This window comes from Lepisosteus oculatus, chromosome 3 (genome assembly GCF_040954835.1).
Source record: "Lepisosteus oculatus isolate fLepOcu1 chromosome 3, fLepOcu1.hap2, whole genome shotgun sequence".
Lineage (NCBI taxonomy): Eukaryota > Metazoa > Chordata > Actinopteri > Semionotiformes > Lepisosteidae > Lepisosteus > Lepisosteus oculatus.
In genome coordinates, this window is record NC_090698.1 from 30,524,052 (window position 1) to 30,545,431 (window position 21,380).

Consider the following 21,380-nt stretch of genomic DNA (forward strand, 5'->3'; position numbering starts at 1 on the left):
GGAGAATAGGATCTATATTCTTTGAACACCGTAAAATGTTCCACTACTTCCTATAGAATGTTTAGAAAAAGCTAACAAGGTTTTGATGTCTTTCTCCTTTATCATGACTGAGATAGGCATTTACTTCCTCTTCGAAGTTGGAAAATTGAGCTGCTTTCAAATAATAAGTTTAACTATTGAAAGTGCAAGTAATCTTTGCAAAAACTTAGTGGTGCCCAGTTTTAGTTTTAGTCAGTAAGGTTACTAAGCCTCATTTAGTTTTTTTCTTGTGGCCTAATCAAAAATAACATCAAACCTCGTGAAATAATTTCCTGTGGGTAGTTCCCTTTTCAGTTTAGCCCAGTACTCCTCGCTGTCCTTACAACAAATCAAGACGAAAGCAACACATGGTAAGACATTTGAGGTTTTTATGAAATTTTCAAAACTTAAAAAACATCAATGGCTATTAAATTCTATGAAATTTACCACCTGAAGTTATTTGAGGTATTTTAAAACAGGCTTAATATTCAAAAACCTAATGTTTGTGCCTGAATGCACTATCTGCAAATTCAATTTTGTTTTCTACTGTTTCAACCAGAAGTAGCACATACTGTAGAAATACAAAAGGATACAAACACTGGTGATACATATTCTGTGTATTTATTCAGACATAAATAAGCAGTGAAATGTGTTTTTGTTTTGCTTTAATGTTTGCAATATTTTAAACTCAAAACAGTCTTTTGAATTACAATTGGTTATAAAGAACATTTCATACTGACATATTTAACATTTAAAATTAGATCTTTTTCATTTCACAGGTCCAGATATTTAGAATATGTTGTTTAATAATGATTAAATTAATGGCATTGTGACACAATGCTTAACATTGCTGCCTCGCAGCTCTGAGGTCCTGGGTTCAACTCCTGGAGTGCTACTTGCATGGAGTTTGTACGTTCTTCTCATTTTCATGTGGGTTTCCTCTGTGTCCACTTGTTTCCATACACAGTTTAAAGACATACTAGTAATGATCATGTTTTATTCTTTTGGTAGTCAGTCTTAAAACAGGCTGGCCTGTGTGAAAATTGAAACTGGTGTGAGTGTGCTTGTGTTTGCACCGTGCACGGTATGTCCAGCCTGCCGCCTGTTGCTTGCCGAGATAGGCTCCGACTTTGATGTTGGATATAATGGTTTAGAAAATAGACAGATGGAACATCTGATTGCATATTAATATTAGTGGATCTGATCTATCATTGTCACTCTTTTTTTATTAGAGTGTAAACCAGAATTATACTCTGCTCAGAAATTGCAGTAAAAGCGGATTAAAAAAGGTAATCTGAACTCTTTGGTATCCCAACAGAAATCAAGGCCTGAGTTTGTTCTGAGTTTCTAAATTTTAGGAAACCAATGTAACTATAAATTTTAGAATCTTCCCTAGGCCCTATAAATATCCACTTGTAATATTGTTTACACTGAGGAAGTCAGTAATTATTGACCTATTAGTTTGTTACAGTACATCAGATGTTATTCAGACAGTTAAAAACTGGTTAAAAGACTCCTATCCTTATGAAACATACAGTACTATGTTAAGTAACCATTTTCTTTCATTGTAGTCCCAGAACAACTAGAGACTCCGAATTCCCTTTGTACAGATTCTCAAGGTGATAAACTCAAATGACATTTTCAATATAACTAGTTCAAGTACAGTAGGTAGCTGTGTCAGCATGCAAAAGCTGCAAAGGAACCAGATGGATAAGATGTATGGGGCTCTTGAGAGTAAGAGCTGAATGATGTCCTGGGCTCTTGAACTTCAAATATGACTTTAAGCTATTGTGCTGGTAAACACTAAACCAGTCACACACAGGTTTAGTTGAGGAGAAGCATATACTGTACAGTACAGACAGGCACATGCACTGAGGCACAGAGAAAAAATAAACTAGAAAGACCTATTATTTTTTTACACAGAAAGCCAATGCATACAAATGAAAATCTAAGGTGTGGATGTTTGGGTTAAAAGCAGTTTTAAGTGAGATGTACAGAAGTGGTTAAAAAGATACACCGTATTATCTTAAAGAAACAAGGTGTGGAGCTTCTTATAGCTGTGCACTCAAAGGAACAGTGAGGGAGCGGAGACCCTCTGGTGCTATGTGACATCCAGGCAGACACTCACAGAGAGACAAGCTGACAGACAAGAGAGCATGAAACAATAATTCTAAAGCTAAACAAAGATTAAATGTTTTAAGACTTATTTATGTATACAAAAATAGTTTAATGTATGGAGAAAAGGCCTGAGCAGAAAAGAGAAATGTGATAATGATTTCAAGCAGTGACAAGGATGATGAAATAGTTTTCACAACAGCAAAAACACAGTTTCAAGAAAAACAGTCCCTATGACCCAAATAATGATTTTAACCATGAAAAGAAAGCGGATGTATCTTTGATGCCTCTCTCCTTATTCACGCATTATTTCTTACAACACAGGTAAATCCCTGTGGGCTGGAGCCCAGCATAATCTTAGGGTTTTTTTACAAGATAGGTCAACAACTGGGTAATAACTCTTAGAAAAATCTACACATTGACCCCCTGTCTCAGCTGTGCCGTTTTGCAGAACAATTCTAGCTGAAGTTGTAAAATTTCTATTTGTTCCGTTTCTGCAAAACGTCTTAGTATGAACAAACAAACCACAATAATAATTTGAATCTAGGAGAATCACTCCCAAGGGTAACCTCCCTACAGCAGGTTTGGGGCTTAATTCGTGTCCCGCCATCATCTTCTTCTGGGCCTCTACTCCGGGCCTGTGATGTTCCCAGTGGCACGGGACTGGTGTCAGGGAACAGTTTAGGGTGCTATTTTTTGCAGTTTCATCTACCCCTGGCGTTCCTTCAGCCTGATGTTTAGTCGATCTTTCAGAGTTCTGTTCCTTCGTTCCACTGTTCCAGTAGAGTGAGGGTGATGGTGCAATGAAGGTCCCATCTCACCCCGAACAACGCAGCCACAGCCTGACACACCTTCTCTGTGAAGTGTGTCCCTTGATCATAATACAAGAGGTAGGGCAGTGCCCACCGAGAGCTTATCTCTGTCATCAAGTGTTAGTGGTAGACACAGAGGCAGTGGCAGCAACCCACTGGAAAACATTATAAGAGCCCAGGTTTTCCCTTTACAATTGTCAATTTGCCAGTGCATGAAAGGTTCCTCAGGAGCTGGCCTTTTGAGCTGTTACACCCGCACCTGAACTGTAGTTGAGTTCCTTGATAAGCATCACATCGAGATACCAAATAAGTGGCTACTGCTTCAGACCCAGCTTTGTGTCTCATCCCATTCTGTTTTCTCTGTGATATTCTGTTGAATTCTCAAATATTAATCTAATATTAATCTGTTTATTTTTATCCCAATGTTCATACACTTTTCTACATTCCTGTTCAGACTAAATTCCATCTATCCATAATTCTATTAAAGTTTCACTTTGCATTAATCTAATTTCTTTTTTTTTTCTGACACCCAGTCAGACACCTCTCAGAGTAAAAAGGCTCTGGCTCCGGACCGCTTTCTAATTTCGGTGGAGACTTTTTCTTTTTAGTACACATGGCCATGATTTTAGTTGCAGCTTGCTGTTCTTTAGTTTCAAAACTAGCCTTTTTTGAAGCTTCCCATCATTTCTGTGATTCCTCTTTCCATGACATAAGTTTTCCAATTCGCTTTCTTTCCTTTCTTCTCCTTCTCTTTTAACTTTCCCCTGTCCATTCTGACCACTTACAAAGATCCCTCATAGTTATGGGCCCCTAATTATCATATATAATCATGTGCAAGTTCCCTTACACCTATTACCCTAGCTTCACAGTTCATGAACATAAAAATAATTTGTTCTGCTGGGACTCTAACCCACCTACTCCTGCTTCTCTCCAGTTATCGTACACGTACTTGGCTGGGCCACTCAGCCCAGCTTTGCCTTTAGTGCTCTCATTACCCATTGTCGGCAATGCCTTACTGTTTCTAGAACACTATCACATTTACTACTCCGTAGAGCAAAAACAACACGTCTGTGTTAAGATATGTTTGTTTCACGAGTCCCAGACTTGCCGGGTCCCAGACCTGTTATAAGTCTCTGACTTATCGAAGAGAACACCCTTGTGGCTCGCTTTTCAAACTATAAGTTCTTTTAAGGATCACTTGCTGACGTCAGACAGCTGCCAATTCTCCAGACGCATCTCTGTAAGGATAAACAGATTATCCTCTGAGGTTCGTCCAATTCACTAAAATTGTCCGGGCCCGGATGGAGTCTCAGCAGCCGTCCGCGTTCAGGTTTGTGATCCCATCCTCGTCGCCAAAGATTATTGTGGAATTTTATTGAAGAAGAGCCAGGAGAGGTATTCTCATTCATTGAGTAAGGTCTTTATTCATATATTTATTCTTTTTCTCTCTCTCTGTACCCCAGATGCCACAAAATAAATTGAAGCTTATTTCCCTATCCATAAAAATGCACCCTAAGTAGGAAAGACTTTTCTAACTAAGATATCTATTACCCAGGAAACCCAAGTTCCCTAAAAACACAGAATAGTACACTCTCTCTAACAAGGTTCAAAATACTAAGCTCCAGTCAGGTTTGATTTGGATGATCAAGAAGTAGGGGATTTCGCCTGTCCCAGGCTCCACTGGACCCCTTTCTCTTCTCCTTGTTGCCTGCTTCTTGTTTCTTCTCTCTCCTCTCATGTGATCTTAAATTGTGCGTGTCTGTCCTGCTCCTTGACAATCATTAATCTACAACTTACCTAGGTATACTTAGGTACACTTTACAAGTGTTTCTGCTCAAGAGACCCCCCAGACCTCAGCAAACTTTCTCCCTGCTTTGAAGTCTTTATTCTGCCACAAATTGTAGCAGAATTGTCACAAACTTAATCTTGTAATGCTTACGGCTGACAGGCACTGTGTAAGAGCCGGCGTACCAGAGCAGGTGATGTCACCGCCCTTCCCTGTGATAGCAGGACTACAGCTACTGGGCTGTGGAGAGATCTCTCTTTAGCTCACGGGGCTAGGTCGCTGCAGAGAGACGCGGGAGTCCCGGGTTCGAGCCTCCAGTCGGGATGGGGCCGACCAGATGCGGCAAGGGCGCCCGCCTGAGCCCCCGATGCGTTACATTGGTGTCAGAGCGGGGTGGGATAGCCCTTTGCCGGGGACGGCGATTTAAGTGGGGGAGAGTGTAACGCTTACGGCCGACAGGCACTGTGTAAGAGCCGGCGTACCAGAGCAGGTGATGTCACCGCCCTTCCCTGTGATAGCAGGACAACAGCTACTGTGCTGTAGAGAGATCTCTCTTTAGCTCACGGGGCTAGGTCGCTGCAGAGAGACGCGGGAGTCCCGGGTTGGAGCCTCCAGTCGGGATGGGGCCGACCAGATGCGGCAAGGGCGCCCGCCTGAGCCCCCGTTGCATTACAATCTAAAATATAAGAGACACTTCTCAGTCACCTAAAGCTGTACCAATATCCATTATTTTTATTTTTTTGTTTTAATTATTTTTAGTTGCATATCTGTTTCAACATGTCCAGGGAAAGAACAATAATAGATCAAAAAGACATGTATAAATCTGGATAAAATGCATCTAATGCCTTGCCCTAATTGCTAAAATAGTGTTTCTGTTCAATCAATGAAATCAATAAATATTTTCAATGTCCCTTTTAAAAGGAGGCCACTCTAAATTTCATCATACTTATACAACAATCTCTTTACTTTTTGTAGTATATTATAAAATAGGAGAGAGTAGTGCAAATATATCAGTGAATCAGGAATAGAGTGAAGAAAAATGAACAACATTTTGACCACTGACCTCTTTAAGAAGGTGTTCTCCTTGTCCAGTCACCTAACCACTCACCATCCCTGTTCACCACCACACCTCCAGCTTTTCTATACTTAAGAACGGTGTGCGCTTACATCTCTGCTCAGTATTTGGGTTTACTCAGCTCAACCTCCTGTTTCTCTGTTTGATTTTCCTGGTTTGTGGAGTTATTGATTTCTTAACTTGGCGTTTCTGTATGACTAAGATTTCTGTATTTCAGCTTTGGTTCTGGTAAAACCAGGTAAATCTTTTGATTACGCTCTCCTTAACTCCGCATAGGACTTGCCTACAGTACTACACTGAAAAATCTTAAACAAATCCAACGTTTCCTCAGTTTTGCAAATTTTTACAGATTTATCCATAACTTCAGTACCGTGGTAGCACTCCACACGCAAAGGCCCTGATCAAGGCAAATGGAACCCTCAAGCTGAAACAGTTTTCCGACGCCTTAAACACCTGTCCATAACAGCTCCGCTTCTTCAACACTCTTTCTCTACCCTCTCTACCCTTTAACCAACAATACTGGTTTATTGTGGATAAGTTCTCTAAATCAGCTGACTGATGCCAGGGGATCAGCTGGCATCCCCAAGGATGTAGTCTCGGACCGCGGACCTCAATTTATATCTAGATTTTGGAAAGCTTTCTGCAAGTCTCTCTCACATCAGGTTATCTCCCTAAAGCTAATGGTCAGAGTGCATTAAACAAGGTCTTCAAACCTTCTTGCGCGTTTATGTCTCTTATGTCTCTACTTCTTCCTTGGGCTGAATATGTCCACAATTCACTTTCTACTTCAGCTACCGGTATGTCTCCTTTTCAATGTGCCCTAGGATATCAACCGCCCCTCATCTCTGACTCAGTCCAGGATTCCCAGGTACCCTTGGTTCAGGAGTACATCACCAATCTCCAAGAACTTTGGAAAAAAGCTAAGAATGCACTCCTACGTACTGCCGACAGAAAGAAGAGATCTCCGCACACAAACATTGTCAACAAACATTGCCCTGCTTCCATCTAGGGCAATTTGTTTGGTTACCCACTCGAAACCTACCTTTGAGACAAGCTTACCACAAATTGGGTCCCTGCTACAATTCAATTCAATTCAATTTCAATTTCAATTCAATTTTATTTGTATAGCTCTTTTTACAATGGACATTGTCACAAAGCACCTTTACAGATTCATGGGTCTGAGCCACCAGTGAGCAAGCATAACGTGACAGTGGCAAAGAAAAGCTCCCTATACTAAAGTAGGAAGAAACCTTGAGAGGAACCAAGGTTTGAAAGGGAGAGCCTATCCGGGTTAATTTAGAATCAACACAAATGAGAGCCGTCTGTATTCTGTTACATGGTAGGAAAAGTACAATCATGTATGGTAATGTACGACAGTGTCTGGAATGTTCAATTGGTTTCCTTCAGTTGAGATTTCTCTGGAAAGGGCTTTGTAGAGGACTGGCTGTTGATTTTACGACCGATAAAAGGAGCTGGATTCTGGATCTTAAACAGTCCACCTCAGAATGGATGGACAGAAAAGAGATAACAAAGTATTAGAGAATGACAATGAAAACAGAAATTGGTAGTTTGTATGTCTTGCTATTCCTAAGTATTTATCTGAAAGCTTGACTAAACAAATATGTTTTTAGCGTAGATTTGAATACTGAGAGTCTTTGAGTATACTGAGCATCTTTGAGGAGGCTATTTCATAATTGGGGAGCTTTATCAGAAAATGCTTTGTTGCCAGCTGTGACTTTTTTAATTCTAGGAACAACTAGGTAACCTGCTCTTTGTGATCGAAGTGTACGAGAGGGCCAAGACCATGCAGAGCTTTATAAGTGACCAACGACAATTTTTAATCAATACAGAATTTAACAGGAAGCCAATGCAGAGATGACAGAACAGGAGTAATATGTTCATATTTTCTAGTTCTTGTGAGTACTCTAGCTGCTGCATTTTGAACTAACTGAAGTCTATTTAGGGGCACTGAAGAGCAACCAGAGCACAGAATTTCAGTAATCCAATCTTGAAGTAATAAATGTATGGACTAATTTTCAGCATCATGGAGAGATAGCAGCCTCCTAAGGTTGGCAATGTTTCTTAAGTGGAAGAAGGCTACTCTAGAAATATTTTTAATGTGAGTATCATATGAAAGATCGGAATCTATCGTAGTGCCTAGGTCTTTAATTACTGTACTGGGAGCAACAGAAAGCCGTCAAGTCAAGGTGCATTTAACTAGCAGCCTGTTTTGGCAGAATTAAGCAGAAGGAAGTTGCAAACCATCCAGCTTCTAATGTCTTTCAGACAATTTTATATCTTGGAAAACTGAGTTACTTCATCTGGTTTGACTGATATGAACAGCTGAGTATCATCTGCATAACAGTAGAAGTGAATGCTATGCTTACGAATTATATGACCAAGGGGTAACATATACAAGGAAAACAGCAAAGGACCAAGCACTGAACCTTGAGGGACTCCGTATTTTACCTTAGTAGGCTCAGAGTATTCATTATTTACCTGTACAAATTGATAGCGATCACTTAGGTAGGATCTGAACCAGGAGAGTGCCTGTCCACTTAAACCAACAAGGTTTTCAAGTCTGTTTAATAGAATATTATGATCTATGGCAGTGGTTCTCAAACTTTTTGGACCAAGTACCACCCCTGATCAAACCAGCATCCAAGTACCACCTACAAGTCATCTTCTCATAGAAAATCTCAAAGACCAACATGAGCACGTACGCACACACACTCACAAACACATACAATAAATATAATAATAATAATAAACTTTATTTGATATAGGGCCTTTAAAGGTGGCTTCTCAATGTGCTTTACAGAATGACAACAGGAATAACAACAATTAAAAATAAACAATAAAAAAGGACTTACTATTTCAGTGAGAGGGGTGAGCCTGTTAAGTCAAACAAAGTAGATGTGAATTCATTGGATGAGCCTTGGTACAATTCACAACAAAGTCTAACAGATTTAAAATACTCAGGCATTTTCTTGACTGCCAAGGCCTCTCGGTGGATGCTGCAGTGCGTCCACTTCATATCTTGAGCAACCTCTAATTCATGCAACTACACATCTGTGTCGGTTTGTCATTGCTCTAGCACCGTTTGTACAAACTCTGACGCATTCTATACAGTCTATGTCATTCTCTTTGAGAAATTAATTCAGAAGCTGTAGTTCTTGTTGTTAGTGGATTACAGAACAGAAAGTCCTCATGGGACATGCCCTCAAACTGCCCTCATCTAACGTAAACAATCAAATTGGCCAAATCAACTACATCTATAGACTTATCTAATTGCAGTGAAAAGCATCTGTTCTTCTTAACGCACTCTATCAGCGTACTTTTGACATCATCTGTCATATTAATAAATTCTATGAGTGACTGTGTCATTTGAAAGCGGCAGCAGGTCGAGCTGTTTAGCAGCTTTTCTCCATACATAATACGTGTCAGCTCTTTTGCCAATGGTAAACAAAGTTCTTCACAAATAGTGTCGGGCTTTCCCGCTTAAGCAATCCACAAGCTTGCATTTTTCCCCATTTCTGTTTCAGGAGTCCATAGTAGAAGTTAAAATAAGTTTTTATTTTTTAAATACAATTGGTCACTTACGTTCGTAGCACGTATTTCTACCCAATGGTACAGAATTACATACTGTAGTAGCTCTTGTGTCCACTCAAGATACTAGCGCATGCTGTATCGTAGTATGTAGGCAGTGTATTTGACACATAAACTAATTTTATTAAAATAGAAAATATGAAAACCCGTCCCAATATTTCAGTGCACACAACAAATTTCCGGGGTCATCTGGCATACCATGGAGGGGCGCTCCGCATACCATAGTTTGAGAACCACAGATCTATGGTATCAAATGCTGCACTTAGATCTAATAACAGAAGCATAGAAATGTAGCCACGGTCAGTGGAGAGATATAGGTTATTCAGTACTTTGACTAAAGCAGTCTCTGTACTATGGCGTAGTCTAAAGCCTCATTGAAAAACTTCAAAGATATTATTTATTTGCAAAATGTACACAACTATTTTGCTACAGCTTTCTCCAGGACTTTAGAGATAAAAAGAAGATTAGAAATAGGTCTATAAATTGACAGGTCACTAGGGTCAAGATTTGGTTTCTTGATAAGAGTTTTAATGACAGTCATATTTAGAGATTTTCGTACATATCCAAGGTTTAGAGATGAATTTATAATATTTAAAAATTATTTACCAATAGTGGGTAGAAGTTCTTTAATAAAGTTTTCGGGGAAGGGATAAAGCAAGCTAATGGTTACTTTAGAAGATGTCACTAATGCACTCAATTCAATTGGAGCAAGAGATTCTAATTCTACTTAGTTTAGAAACTGTATTAAATAGGAATCTGGGATTATTTCTATTGTTTTCTGGCTGTAAAAATATGATGACCTAGCACAGTAGTGAGAGCTTGCTTGTAATTTAAAAGGCTATCTTTCAAGGCTATTCAAAATACCTCCAAATTAGTAGAGTGCCACTTGCATTACAGTTTACGAGAGGCTTGTTTGAGTGCACGAGTATGATTAGTGTACCACGATGCAAGCTTTTTTTCACTAACTCTTTTCTTCTGTAGTGGTGTGACTATGTCAAGCATATCTCGTGGAGTAGTTTATAAGCTTTTAGTAATCTGACCAAGTGTAACTGCATCAGCATGCCGGTTAATACATGTAAGTGAGGCCGGGCGCTTGTTCATAAAGTCTGTAGCAGTAGCAGAAGTAAAGACACGACCTAAACGATACCCTGGAAACCGAACAACAGGTTGGCTCAGCTGTAATTCATTGCGGAAAAGTGATCTGATACAATAAGGTTCTGAAGGAGAATAGTTCCATTTTCAACACAGATACCATAACTTAGAATCAAATCTAAAGTATGATTACCACTATGTGTGGATCCTACCACATTCTGACCAACACCAACAGAATCAAGAATAGATGTAAATTCCATCCTCAAAGATGTGCCTTTTAATTCCATGTGGATGTTAATGTTTCTAAGAATCACAGCCCTATCAATAGCCACAGATATATTCGACAAAAAATCTGAAAACTCTTTTAAGAACTCGGTATAAGGTCCTGGGGGCCTATACACAGTAATGAGAGTGAACGAATGGATTTTTTATCAGCGCCTAAGTAACATTAAGAACAAGTAATTCAAAAGAGTTAAACTTATAATCAGGCTCCTGAGACCTTCTCAAGCTTCAGTCATAAATTGTAGCAACGCCACCCCCATGGCGGTCAATACTGGGGGGTTTGATTATTACAGTAGCCAGGCGGAGTAGATTCATTTAGTGCAATATATTAATCTGGTTTGAGCCAGGTTTCTGTTCTGAGCTCACTTACAAGCACTGCCTTTGGAGAGAGTGATCTGATATTTAATAGTGCAAACTTTATTTTTACACTATTGATGTTAGCCTCATAATGTATGTTAAATTTTCAAAATATATACCATGACCCTCGATGAATTTCTATCAGGTTATTTCTATTCATACCACGGCGTTATGCTTTGCTAATATGCAATCTATTACCATAATTTAGTGCCAAACTGAACAAGTAAAACAAAAAAAGTAAGTAGTCATAACCTTGTTGGTGGCTCGGCTATTGGATCCGTTCCATATCCTTTTCCAAGTTACCTCAGTAACTTACTGCCTGGCTCTACCACCTGCTCTTAGGGTTCACCCACCTTTCACATTTCCCTACTCAAACCTTTCCACAGATCCCCTCTGTCTCAACCCCAACCCCAACCACCTCCACCCCGACTCATAGACGTTCTCCCTGCTTATACAGTTTATAAGATTCTGGATTCCTGGTGGCTCCATGGTACACTTTAATATCTTGTGTACTGGGAAGGATACGGACCAGAGGAAAGCTCCTGGGTACCTGAAAGGGATATTCTGTACCAGTCGTTCATCCAGGACTTTCACCGTGATTTCCCCAACCATCCCTCAAGGACATCAAGTGCCACCCCTCAAGGGGAGAGTAATGTAACAGTCTGCGGTAATCTGACCACCACCCCTTTAAGAAGGCGTTCTTCTCGTCCAATGACCTAACCACTCACCAACCCCTTTCACCACCACACCTCCAGCTTTTCTATACTTAAGACCTGCTTATGCTTACTGTACTGTACATCTCCACTCAGTATTTGGGTTTACCTGGCTTTGAGCTCAACCTCCTGTTTCTCAGTGTGATTTTTCTGGTTTGTGGACTTATTGGTTTCTGGACTTGGTGTTTCTATACGACTATGATTCTTGGATTTTGGCACCTTTACCTGGTGAAACCATCTCTTCCTTTAATAATGCTCTCCTTAACTCCTCATACGATCCGCTTCACTGTATTTCCTACTTGTAACATCTGCGAGTTTCCCAAAAGTTTGAAGACCCATAGCAGCGTGAAGCTAGTGACATTAAGAGACGCTAACTTAGGTGTACCTTTCAAAATAAAAGTCCTCTAAAACCTGGCTCAGAAAAATAAAATCCTGGACAAGGTAAAGTCACATTTATAGCACAACAACAATTAGTACATCCTCAAAACTAGGTGGAATGTGATAAAGAGACCCACGGCTAAGAGAAAATTGCCGTTGTTCATTCATTTTTTTCTTTTTGGTGTTTTATATCACTTTCTCTTTGCAAATTGACACAGTGCTGTGCACTGCTAGACAGGAAAAAGTCTAATTTCTGATAAAACAAACATTTGTGCCTCTCCAAATGTAGCTCAGATCTATTCTTCAGCTAATAATACATAAGCATGGTTTTGCCGGATAAGTGTCTTTACCAGTGTTGCAGGGGTTTATAACCACTTCCTGTTCCAGACGGACTGTGCAGTGGTGGACAGGGAATGGTCTCACTCCCGTCCTGACCAAACAAAAATTTGTGTCTCTCCAAAAATACCTCAAACCTATTCTACAGACCCACAGCTAACAGTTTTTAAAATTTCTTGTTGTCAATCCCAATATGGATGGACATACTAATGGTTAAAACTGCCATCAATAATCCTGGCAGCTACTTTTCAATGTCCCCGATATAGCCTGTGTTAGATGTGATATGCAAAGTGATACTCTCACTAGATTTCAAGAGAATGACCCAACTGATTTAATAATTCCACTTATGTCTTGGCTTATTTGCAGTCAAGTAAACAATAACTTTATTTCTTCCTATGTAGACTTTCTTTTGCCAGGATTGTAGTTTTCTTGCATACTGAAACATGAAGTCAGTCCTTTTTTGGTTGCACAAATAGGTGAGTTTCCAATGAGTTTATCGACCCTCATACACAAGTCTTTGATAAAGAACACAGTCTCACAGAATTGCTCAAAGTGTATGCAAACAGTGATCCGAAAGCAACAATTTAGTTCTTGTCCAGAAACTATTGTGATTCAGATTCCCAGAGCACATTCCAAGGTGTGATGCATACTCAGATTTCCAGCGGCAGCAAACTCCAATTGGAATTGGAAGGTGTTGCTAAAGTGCAATATACCATCAAATCAACTATGTGCATTGAAGGAAAGTCTACAAGCAGAGGTGGACATTATTGGGCAGTACGTTCGTGCATTGGACATTGGACAGAAATTTAAAATTAAAGCAAATGACCAAAACATCACAACTCAGCCAAGACATAACATAGCCAAAGCAAATGTTGTGTTTTTCCCTAGAAATAAAGGAGGCAACAGACAGAGACATATGTTGGTGAAACCATGTACTCACAGTTGAGAATACCAATACTCATTAAACACAAAAAAACCTGGAGCACTGAACAGTTACATATCGACTCTACTGCATAGTACAACAGCACCGAAAGAGTCTTTGAAAAGCTTGCAATCAGTGACAAATAAACAGACAGCATTACCTGCAGCAATACACAGGACGTTCAAGACCCTTTTGGGATCTAAAGCTATTCAGATTTCTATAATTCAGGTACAATTGACACAGAAACTAATATTAAAGAATTTCTCATGAAACATTTATCATCCAAAATATTGGAACATTCAGTTGCAAAGATTGCCAGGAAATTCCGATTTCACAAACCAAATACTGGAACATATGTTCTATTATTTGAGGGCATGTAGAATATATTTGAGTTACTTTTGGAGAGGCACATATTTTTGTTTTGTCAGGAATGAGACTTTTTAATGTCTAGCAATGCACGGCACTGTGTCAATTTGCAAAGAGGAAGCGATATAATAACAACAAAAATATTGCAAGAAAGCAAAAAATTAATGAAGAATGGCAATTTCCTTTTACCTGTGGGTCTCTTTATCACATTCCACCTAGTTTTGAGTTTGCACAAATTGTTGTTGTGCTATAAATGTGACGTTACCTTGTCTAGGATTTTTTTTTTCTGAGGCAGGTTTTACAGGGCTTTTATTTTGAAAGGTGCTGCCAAGCTAGCGTCCCTTAAGGTTGCTAGCGTCATGCTACTCAGACCCATGTACTGTGTATGAAAACTTTTCTCTTCAGTTTCCTTTAGTGCCTTAAAAAAGTAATATGGAAAATAATATTGTTACAGCTATAGGTGACTAGGACGTCCCAGCAGCCATGTCACCCTCCAACTTACAATTGGCAACCCACTGAAGCTATCCAGGTGTGAGCCTGGTCAGTACGTAGGTGGGAGACCTCCTGGGAAAAACTGAAGTTGCTGCTGGAAGAGGTGTTAGTGAGGTCAGCAGGGGTGCGCTCACCCTGCGGTCCATGTGGGTCCTAATGCCCCAGTATAATGATGGGGACACTATACTGTAAACAAGCACCGTTTTTCGGATGAGACGTAAAACCGAAGTCCTGACTCTCTGTGGTCATTAAAATTGGCTACATTACTTTGTTCTCCTCCCCACCTCCGACGGCAGGCAGCGAGACACGCTGGTTGGAGTAATCTCTTTAATCATTTGGTCAGTGATTATGGCCAATTTTACTGTACACTAATAATCCAAAATATTTTGACTTTGATTTAATCACTGGATATGTTCCTTATTTTTTAATGTCTATTGTTCACAAATTGATAGTGATCTACCACAATAAAAAAAATGCTTGAAAACATTTCTGAAAATGTAAAATGCAATATATAGTATTTCTTCCTCAAGGTGACAAAAATATTACAATTTAAGGAAAATGGACAAGATTAAAAATGTTCATGAATATTTAACAAAATAATGTTCACTTCAACATACATACAGTGTCTTCAAAATGTATTCATAGTCCAGATGAAAAATATTCATCAAATAACAAAAGATTTTTGGATTTAATAATATTTCTTGCTTTAAAAAATCTAAAAATATATTTTGCAGTAAACATAATGACAGAGCAAAGCCATATTAGTCATAAATATTTAAACCAGTGTCAATAATAACAATTTCAATCGATTTCCTATCCTATAGTAACAGGCTCAAGGCAGGATACACCCCGGTCAAGACGCCAGACCTTGGAACACACTCACACCAGGGACAATTTTCCCAGAAGCCAATTAACCACCCGGTATGTTTTTGGGCTATGGGAGGAGTCATGTGTGGACATGGGGAGAACATACTGTACAAACTCCATACAAACAGCACCCCCAAGAACTGAACCCCAGAGCTGTTAGACAGCAATTCTAAACATTACACCTCCATTTCACCCTCAATAATAATTGTCAATCATAATTAAAAATTAATCCAGAAAACAAGAGGGTCACATTTATTTACACCTACAAGTATTCCTTTAATTACATTTTAACAAAAACAACAGTATAAAAACAACAAGAATATATATATTTCTTCATATATTGAACCTTTCTTATGTTCTTATAGAGAGGACTCTGAAAGGTTTCTGTTTACTATATATATAGTATATTAATATACTTGAACTTTACTGTTTGCACTTTCAACATAGAATATTTAAGAAACAGAATTACACTACGGCTGTGCTTGTTTTATGAGATGTGTAAACATTGTCTCTGGTGCAAGGTCGCTGTGAATAATGTGATTACGTATGATGATAATTACAAATTACTTTAGGAAGGTGAGAAAAAAATATTTTATTGGTTTGAAATATATAAATAGAACAACACTATTTTCATTTCAGTAAATTGTTTTTTGAATCATTAAATGTTTAGGTTTTACTGAGGTCCACCTGTTTTATATTGTTTTCTTATCAGGGCTATACCTATTGAAGAATACGACGGATGGATAACATGGAAAAAAACTATTTTCTTTACACAAATGAATATGTCAATGACACATATGAATTTTACAATGACACATTTGGAAATTCCAATGTAACGGATGAATTTCCCAATGACAATGTTAGTTACGCAGTAGAAGTGGTATCAATGATTCTTTACACCTTGACCTGTGTCCTTGGGCTCCCTGGTAATGCATTTGTCATCTGGATAGCTGGAATGAAGATGAAGAGGACAGTAAACACAATTTGGTTTTTGAATTTAGCGATTGCTGACTTCCTTTGTTGCCTTTCTTTACCCTTTTCTATTGTAAACATTGCCCTCGACTATCACTGGCCATATGGAAATGTTTTATGCAAACTTATTCCTTCTGTAATTATTTTAAATATGTTTGCTAGTGTGTTCACTCTTACTCTGATCAGCTTGGATAGGTTTGTGCTGGTCATCAAACCAGTATGGTCTCAAAACAACAGAAGAATTTCACTGGCTTACACTCTTTGTGGGATTGTTTGGTTGATGGCACTATTTCTAAGCTTGCCTCCTTTAATATACAGAGAAACACATTATGACATATATACTAACACAACTGAATGTCACTACAATTATAATACAGATAATAAGAGAAAAATTGAAAATATGGTTCATATCACGAGATTTGTATTTGGGTTTGTGATTCCCTTTTTCATCATCATAATGTGTTATTCATTGATTGCACTGAAGGTGAAAAGCAGCCACTTTGCTAAGTCTAAGAAGACGTTAAAGATTGTACTTGGAGTTATAGTTGCCTTCTTCATTTGCTGGTTACCTTATCATATCACTGGAATACTCATTGAACTCTCAACTGTTATTGATCCACTGGTCATTGCTCTTGCCTACATTAACAGCTGCCTAAATCCTTTCTTGTATGTTTTCATGGGACATGATTTCAAGGAGACGGTCAGGCATTCGTTAAGACATGTTCTTGAAAGTGCTTTCAGTGAGGATCTGACTCGCTCAACAATACAGTCCAAAGGAAAGTCATCAAGAGATGAAAATTCTGACTTACACCTTTAAAACACAGCACAGTAAAATGTGCTTTGATTTTATAAGCAGTGGAAAATTGGACTCAATCAACACCCGGGTTCTAAGATCAGTTAAAAGGGTTCAAAAGATTCTAAAATGATTTAAAATGAAGCACATGCTTAGAAAATAAATTTGTTTTTCATTAAAATGTTTCCAAAGTACAAAACACCAGTTTTGATTAGTATTCTGCTCAGAACTTTAAGAAACTACCTGCCTGAAGAGTAGCTTGAGGGAAAGATTGTGCTGTGAATCACAACAGGATAGACTCAAATGGCAAATATTCAAAAAGTCTTTATCTTCCAATACTTCCTGTTCTTTTAAAACAATTAGTACAATTTTAATTTAATAATAATCTATGAACTTTATTAATTATATTGTGTTCTATTTTGAGTAGTATAGTTTAAGACCAAAGTTAAGATGTGCCTTAATTATGGTTTTATGACTAAGCAATATTTCTATTGGATTAAAGGAGATGTATTCACAAGCCTGCTTGTTGTAAGATGTAATAGAGCTTTTTCACATCAAAGGAAGTTTTGTTGCCTCATTCTGAGTAACAGGCAATGAAGGCAATATAGCATTGCACAAACCTGGAAATTTAATTTATTTTGTCATGTAAATTGGAGGTTTTACACGTTACCATTTTTTGTACTTTCATCGTGGTTAGAAATGCACTCATTAATGCTGATTCTTTATAACCCCGAAATGTAAGAATAGCTTTGCAGTTTCCCTTTAAGGTTATTTTTAAACTGAAAATGGTGTTTAATTCTATAAGCACCTGTTTCAGTGCAGATCCTGTCATATGTAGGCTTCTTCACAGAGAAAAGTGTGATCAAAAGAAAATAACAAAACATCCAAAACAACTTTGACATGTAGTTTAGATTGTGTGCCATAAATAACCATTGGTATTAGAATTTAGGATTAGGTTAAAAAAATGATTTGTAAAACAACTGAACATTTTTTCCGATATTATTATATCATATTATTTGTACTGAACATTTCATTTCAAATTAAAACTGCTCTAAAAAGGATGAGGGAATACTTTAATAAATCTAAGAACTTTAAAATTCTCATCAATGTTGTAATAATTTCTAATGAAATAATTTTCACTAAAGCAATACTTTTTGTATTTCTGTTTAGTTGTCCAGTGGTCTAAAATCCTGAAATCACACAGTCATGTACTTATTCATGTATGTATACTTTTATGCTGTTACTGTATATTGTTATGGAATGCCTTTCTCATACTCTGCGAGAGACAAAGTATCTGACCCTCATATTCAAACTCAAAACTAACATTTTTACTAGGTGTCTGAGTGATCTACATTCTACATGAACCTGTCTGTAACTTTGTTATGTTATTTCTTATTGTTTTTTTTTTCTTTTTCTTTATGTGTAGAGCATTCTTGGATATGGAGAGGCACTTTATAAATACATTTATTATTTTATAACTACAGTATATGTATGTTATATAACATTATTGATTATTAATTAATAACATGATATATAACATTATCTGGTTTCTGATGCTTATTTCTTTACTTTTTAACATTTTAATAAACAGGCAATTAAGTCCAGGTTTATGCGAGGATGTGCTTTTATTTAAATGATGAGTCATTTTAAATTTAATTCTATTTAAACCCTCAACCATTTACACCCAAGAGACTAGTGATTTAAAGGACCGTGTTATGGGCATGTTTGTGGACTGGAAACCTATTAAGACTGCATATGAATAAGCATTTCAGTTCCCATTTGCCAACTAACTTCTAGGGAAATCCTCAAGGTTGGTAAACATTTGCTGTATTCAATATGAGTGATTAATTTGTGAAAGGTGCTATAATGCAGTTGTATCTTTGATTACTGAAATGCCACTTTCTTTGCATCCACTTGCAGAGCACTTGTCAGTGTTGGCTAATGTGATATATCCAGTTACCACTTTTAGGAGAAGGCCTTCAGAGTCGTATGGGAAAGTAAACAGAGCACTGTTTATTTGGTCCTCTTCTGCACTATGGCATTTGGTTCACTTCTTTCCCATGATTCCTCTTTTATTTCTGTTTAATTGTAATTACATTGCTATTTCATTTGCTTCTCATTTAAAAACTATCATGTGGTAACTAAATTAAATAGACTTTCATGGTGTGTAATTGTATTCATTTGTGGATATTTGGGATGTACTGTGATTTAAAAACTAGACTATTTTTTATTTTTAAACTGCTTCCTTTTTCCCCCCCTGTTCCACTTCTCTATTTAAATTGTTGCTCACCACAAGGGGTAACCTCTAAAAACTGTAATATACATAATAGTTAATGTTTTTTATTTTTGTTGCCATTTATAACAGCTTATCTATGCTTATTTCTGCAAATCTGTCACAATTTTTTTTGGCAAATTCTTTGAATGTTTTAATGGAGGCCAAGACTTCCTCCTATTCTTCCTGTTTTTTCTGTATTGTGCAATTTTTGTATGAAATAGAATATGCTGTCAATAAGAATTATAAATAATGTTTCACCACAGAGTGTTATAAGCCTTATATATTCTCTCCTAAGGAGTGTAGCCATTTTCTATATTTATCATCCTATACAACCAATGATGTATTGTATTTGATGTAATGATGGTCAACCTTCAGTCATATCATTAGTATAAAGTAGGTTCATCAGCTATTTAACTTTTTTCAAGTTATCTTTAAGTCCACCATTTTTCTTGGCCAAAAAGTGAACCCTTACCACACATACACACAGGTTTGCTCTCACCAACACTTTAACCTGTTGCTTTTACTGCTGGCTTACTCCATTACTGTTAATAAGATAATCAAATTTCTAATGAATGATACTCAAAACAACAAAACTAATGAAGCAAAGAGTTTATCTTAATATTATCAGAAATGTTCATTTTGGGCTGTGGATTGACCTTTACTGAAGATGGAATACATAACTACACTGAAGTGACAAAAGAAAAGTGTAGCCACTAGAGATTTAAAATGTTTTTACACAAAGAATCATTACTTAAGAACCATCCAGGCACTGGTATTCCTGCACAAACCATTGACTGAAGTGGTTCTTGTAGTTCCATAGCTTACATAGGAACTGGCCAGACATTGCTTTGGTTTACATCATTACCTTGGTCCCAAAACTTTAGTATTCCAAAGATAAATGTCAGGTTTTCCAGCAGAATAAATGTGGTGTGTTCCAGCACTCATCAAACAACTACAAATTACAGGAATTGTCTGCCTTGTTTTGTGAAAACTGTTAAGCATAGCCCTTCTTTTACTCTTGGATATAGAAAGATAAGTTAGGTGCAACAATTTTTTGTACTTTTGCACAACTACGTAATCTTAGAATTTGATTGTGAATTTTCAAGTGCCAAACCTTGTTACTTGTTTGAAAATGTATTGAAGTGTTTTTTTTAAATTATGTTCTGTAAGGCAAAACTGCTTTTCTAAGTTTTATTATTATTGTCTCTTTATTAGAGCAAGCTTGGTATTGGATATAGAACTACTGCATGATGTAGAGACTGAAGTTAAGTACAGTACATAGGGAATTGGATAGACTGAAAATGTATTTAATATCTATTTCTGGAAATGCTTTTTCCCTTGATTCATCAAATTAGTGCTGTTCAGAGAGCAAATCAAGTAAAATGATATAGGAATTATGATCTTTGACTTCTATAAATTTGCCTACTGTTTCTCATATCGGAAGAAACAAAAACATGTATTTTGATTTTTTTAGTGATTTTAGAGGTACATATATTTACAGATTAGCTTTTATGAAACTCAAGTTTAAAGTCAAGTCCACTGTATCCTGATTCTTGAGATTGGTGTTCATTTTTAACCTCGCTGTTATTTTATTTAATTGTTCTAATTGATACTCAATAAAAAAATATTTATGAATATTTGTTAATGATAAGAAATGTATGTAATTTTAAAGATATTGGTGACCCTAAAAGCTTTTTCAAATTAAACTGTGTGTTTAATTAATTATAACTTTTTGTTTTCCATTGAATTCACACTTTTCCCACACATGAAGGCATGTTTGTACCAGTCACAGTTACTGTACAAGGGTTAGCCACATAAAAAAATGCTTCATAACATGGAAACCACCTAGCAATAATAAAATGAAGCAAACAGCATTTAATAAAACATGGAAGTGAAAATAAAACACTGTTTTCCCACTTAGAAAAACTATTATGTCATTTAAAAATTCAATTCCTATTACAGCAATCTTTATAACTGTATACTTTATACAACATGAATTTAAAACTGTGAAAGCTTTAGTAGGCATGACACATTTCAGGACATTGACTAACGGGAACTAAAAATAATACTTCAGCACAACTGCTGATCTTATTGCAGAAGAGTCAGCACTGAAAAATGCA

General features: G+C 37.2%; 1 protein-coding gene across 2 annotated transcripts; it reads left to right on the forward strand.

The window, feature by feature from the left end:
* The first annotated feature begins 146 nt into the window (after positions 1-146).
* On the forward strand, positions 147-20,988 carry c3ar1 (C3a anaphylatoxin chemotactic receptor). 2 transcript variants are annotated; one of them, XM_069187120.1, is made up of 3 exons: positions 148-389; positions 15,178-15,274; positions 15,933-20,988. In XM_069187120.1, the coding sequence occupies exon 3, from the start codon at positions 15,960-15,962 to the stop codon at positions 17,007-17,009; it is 1,050 nt and encodes a 349-aa protein (XP_069043221.1). In that variant the 5' UTR covers positions 148-389; positions 15,178-15,274; positions 15,933-15,959; the 3' UTR covers positions 17,010-20,988. The 2 variants fall into 2 exon arrangements, with proteins under 2 accessions (XP_069043222.1, XP_069043221.1); XM_069187121.1 differs by lacking the exon at positions 15,178-15,274 and having other exon boundaries at positions 147-389.
* The last annotated feature ends 392 nt before the right edge of the window (positions 20,989-21,380 follow it).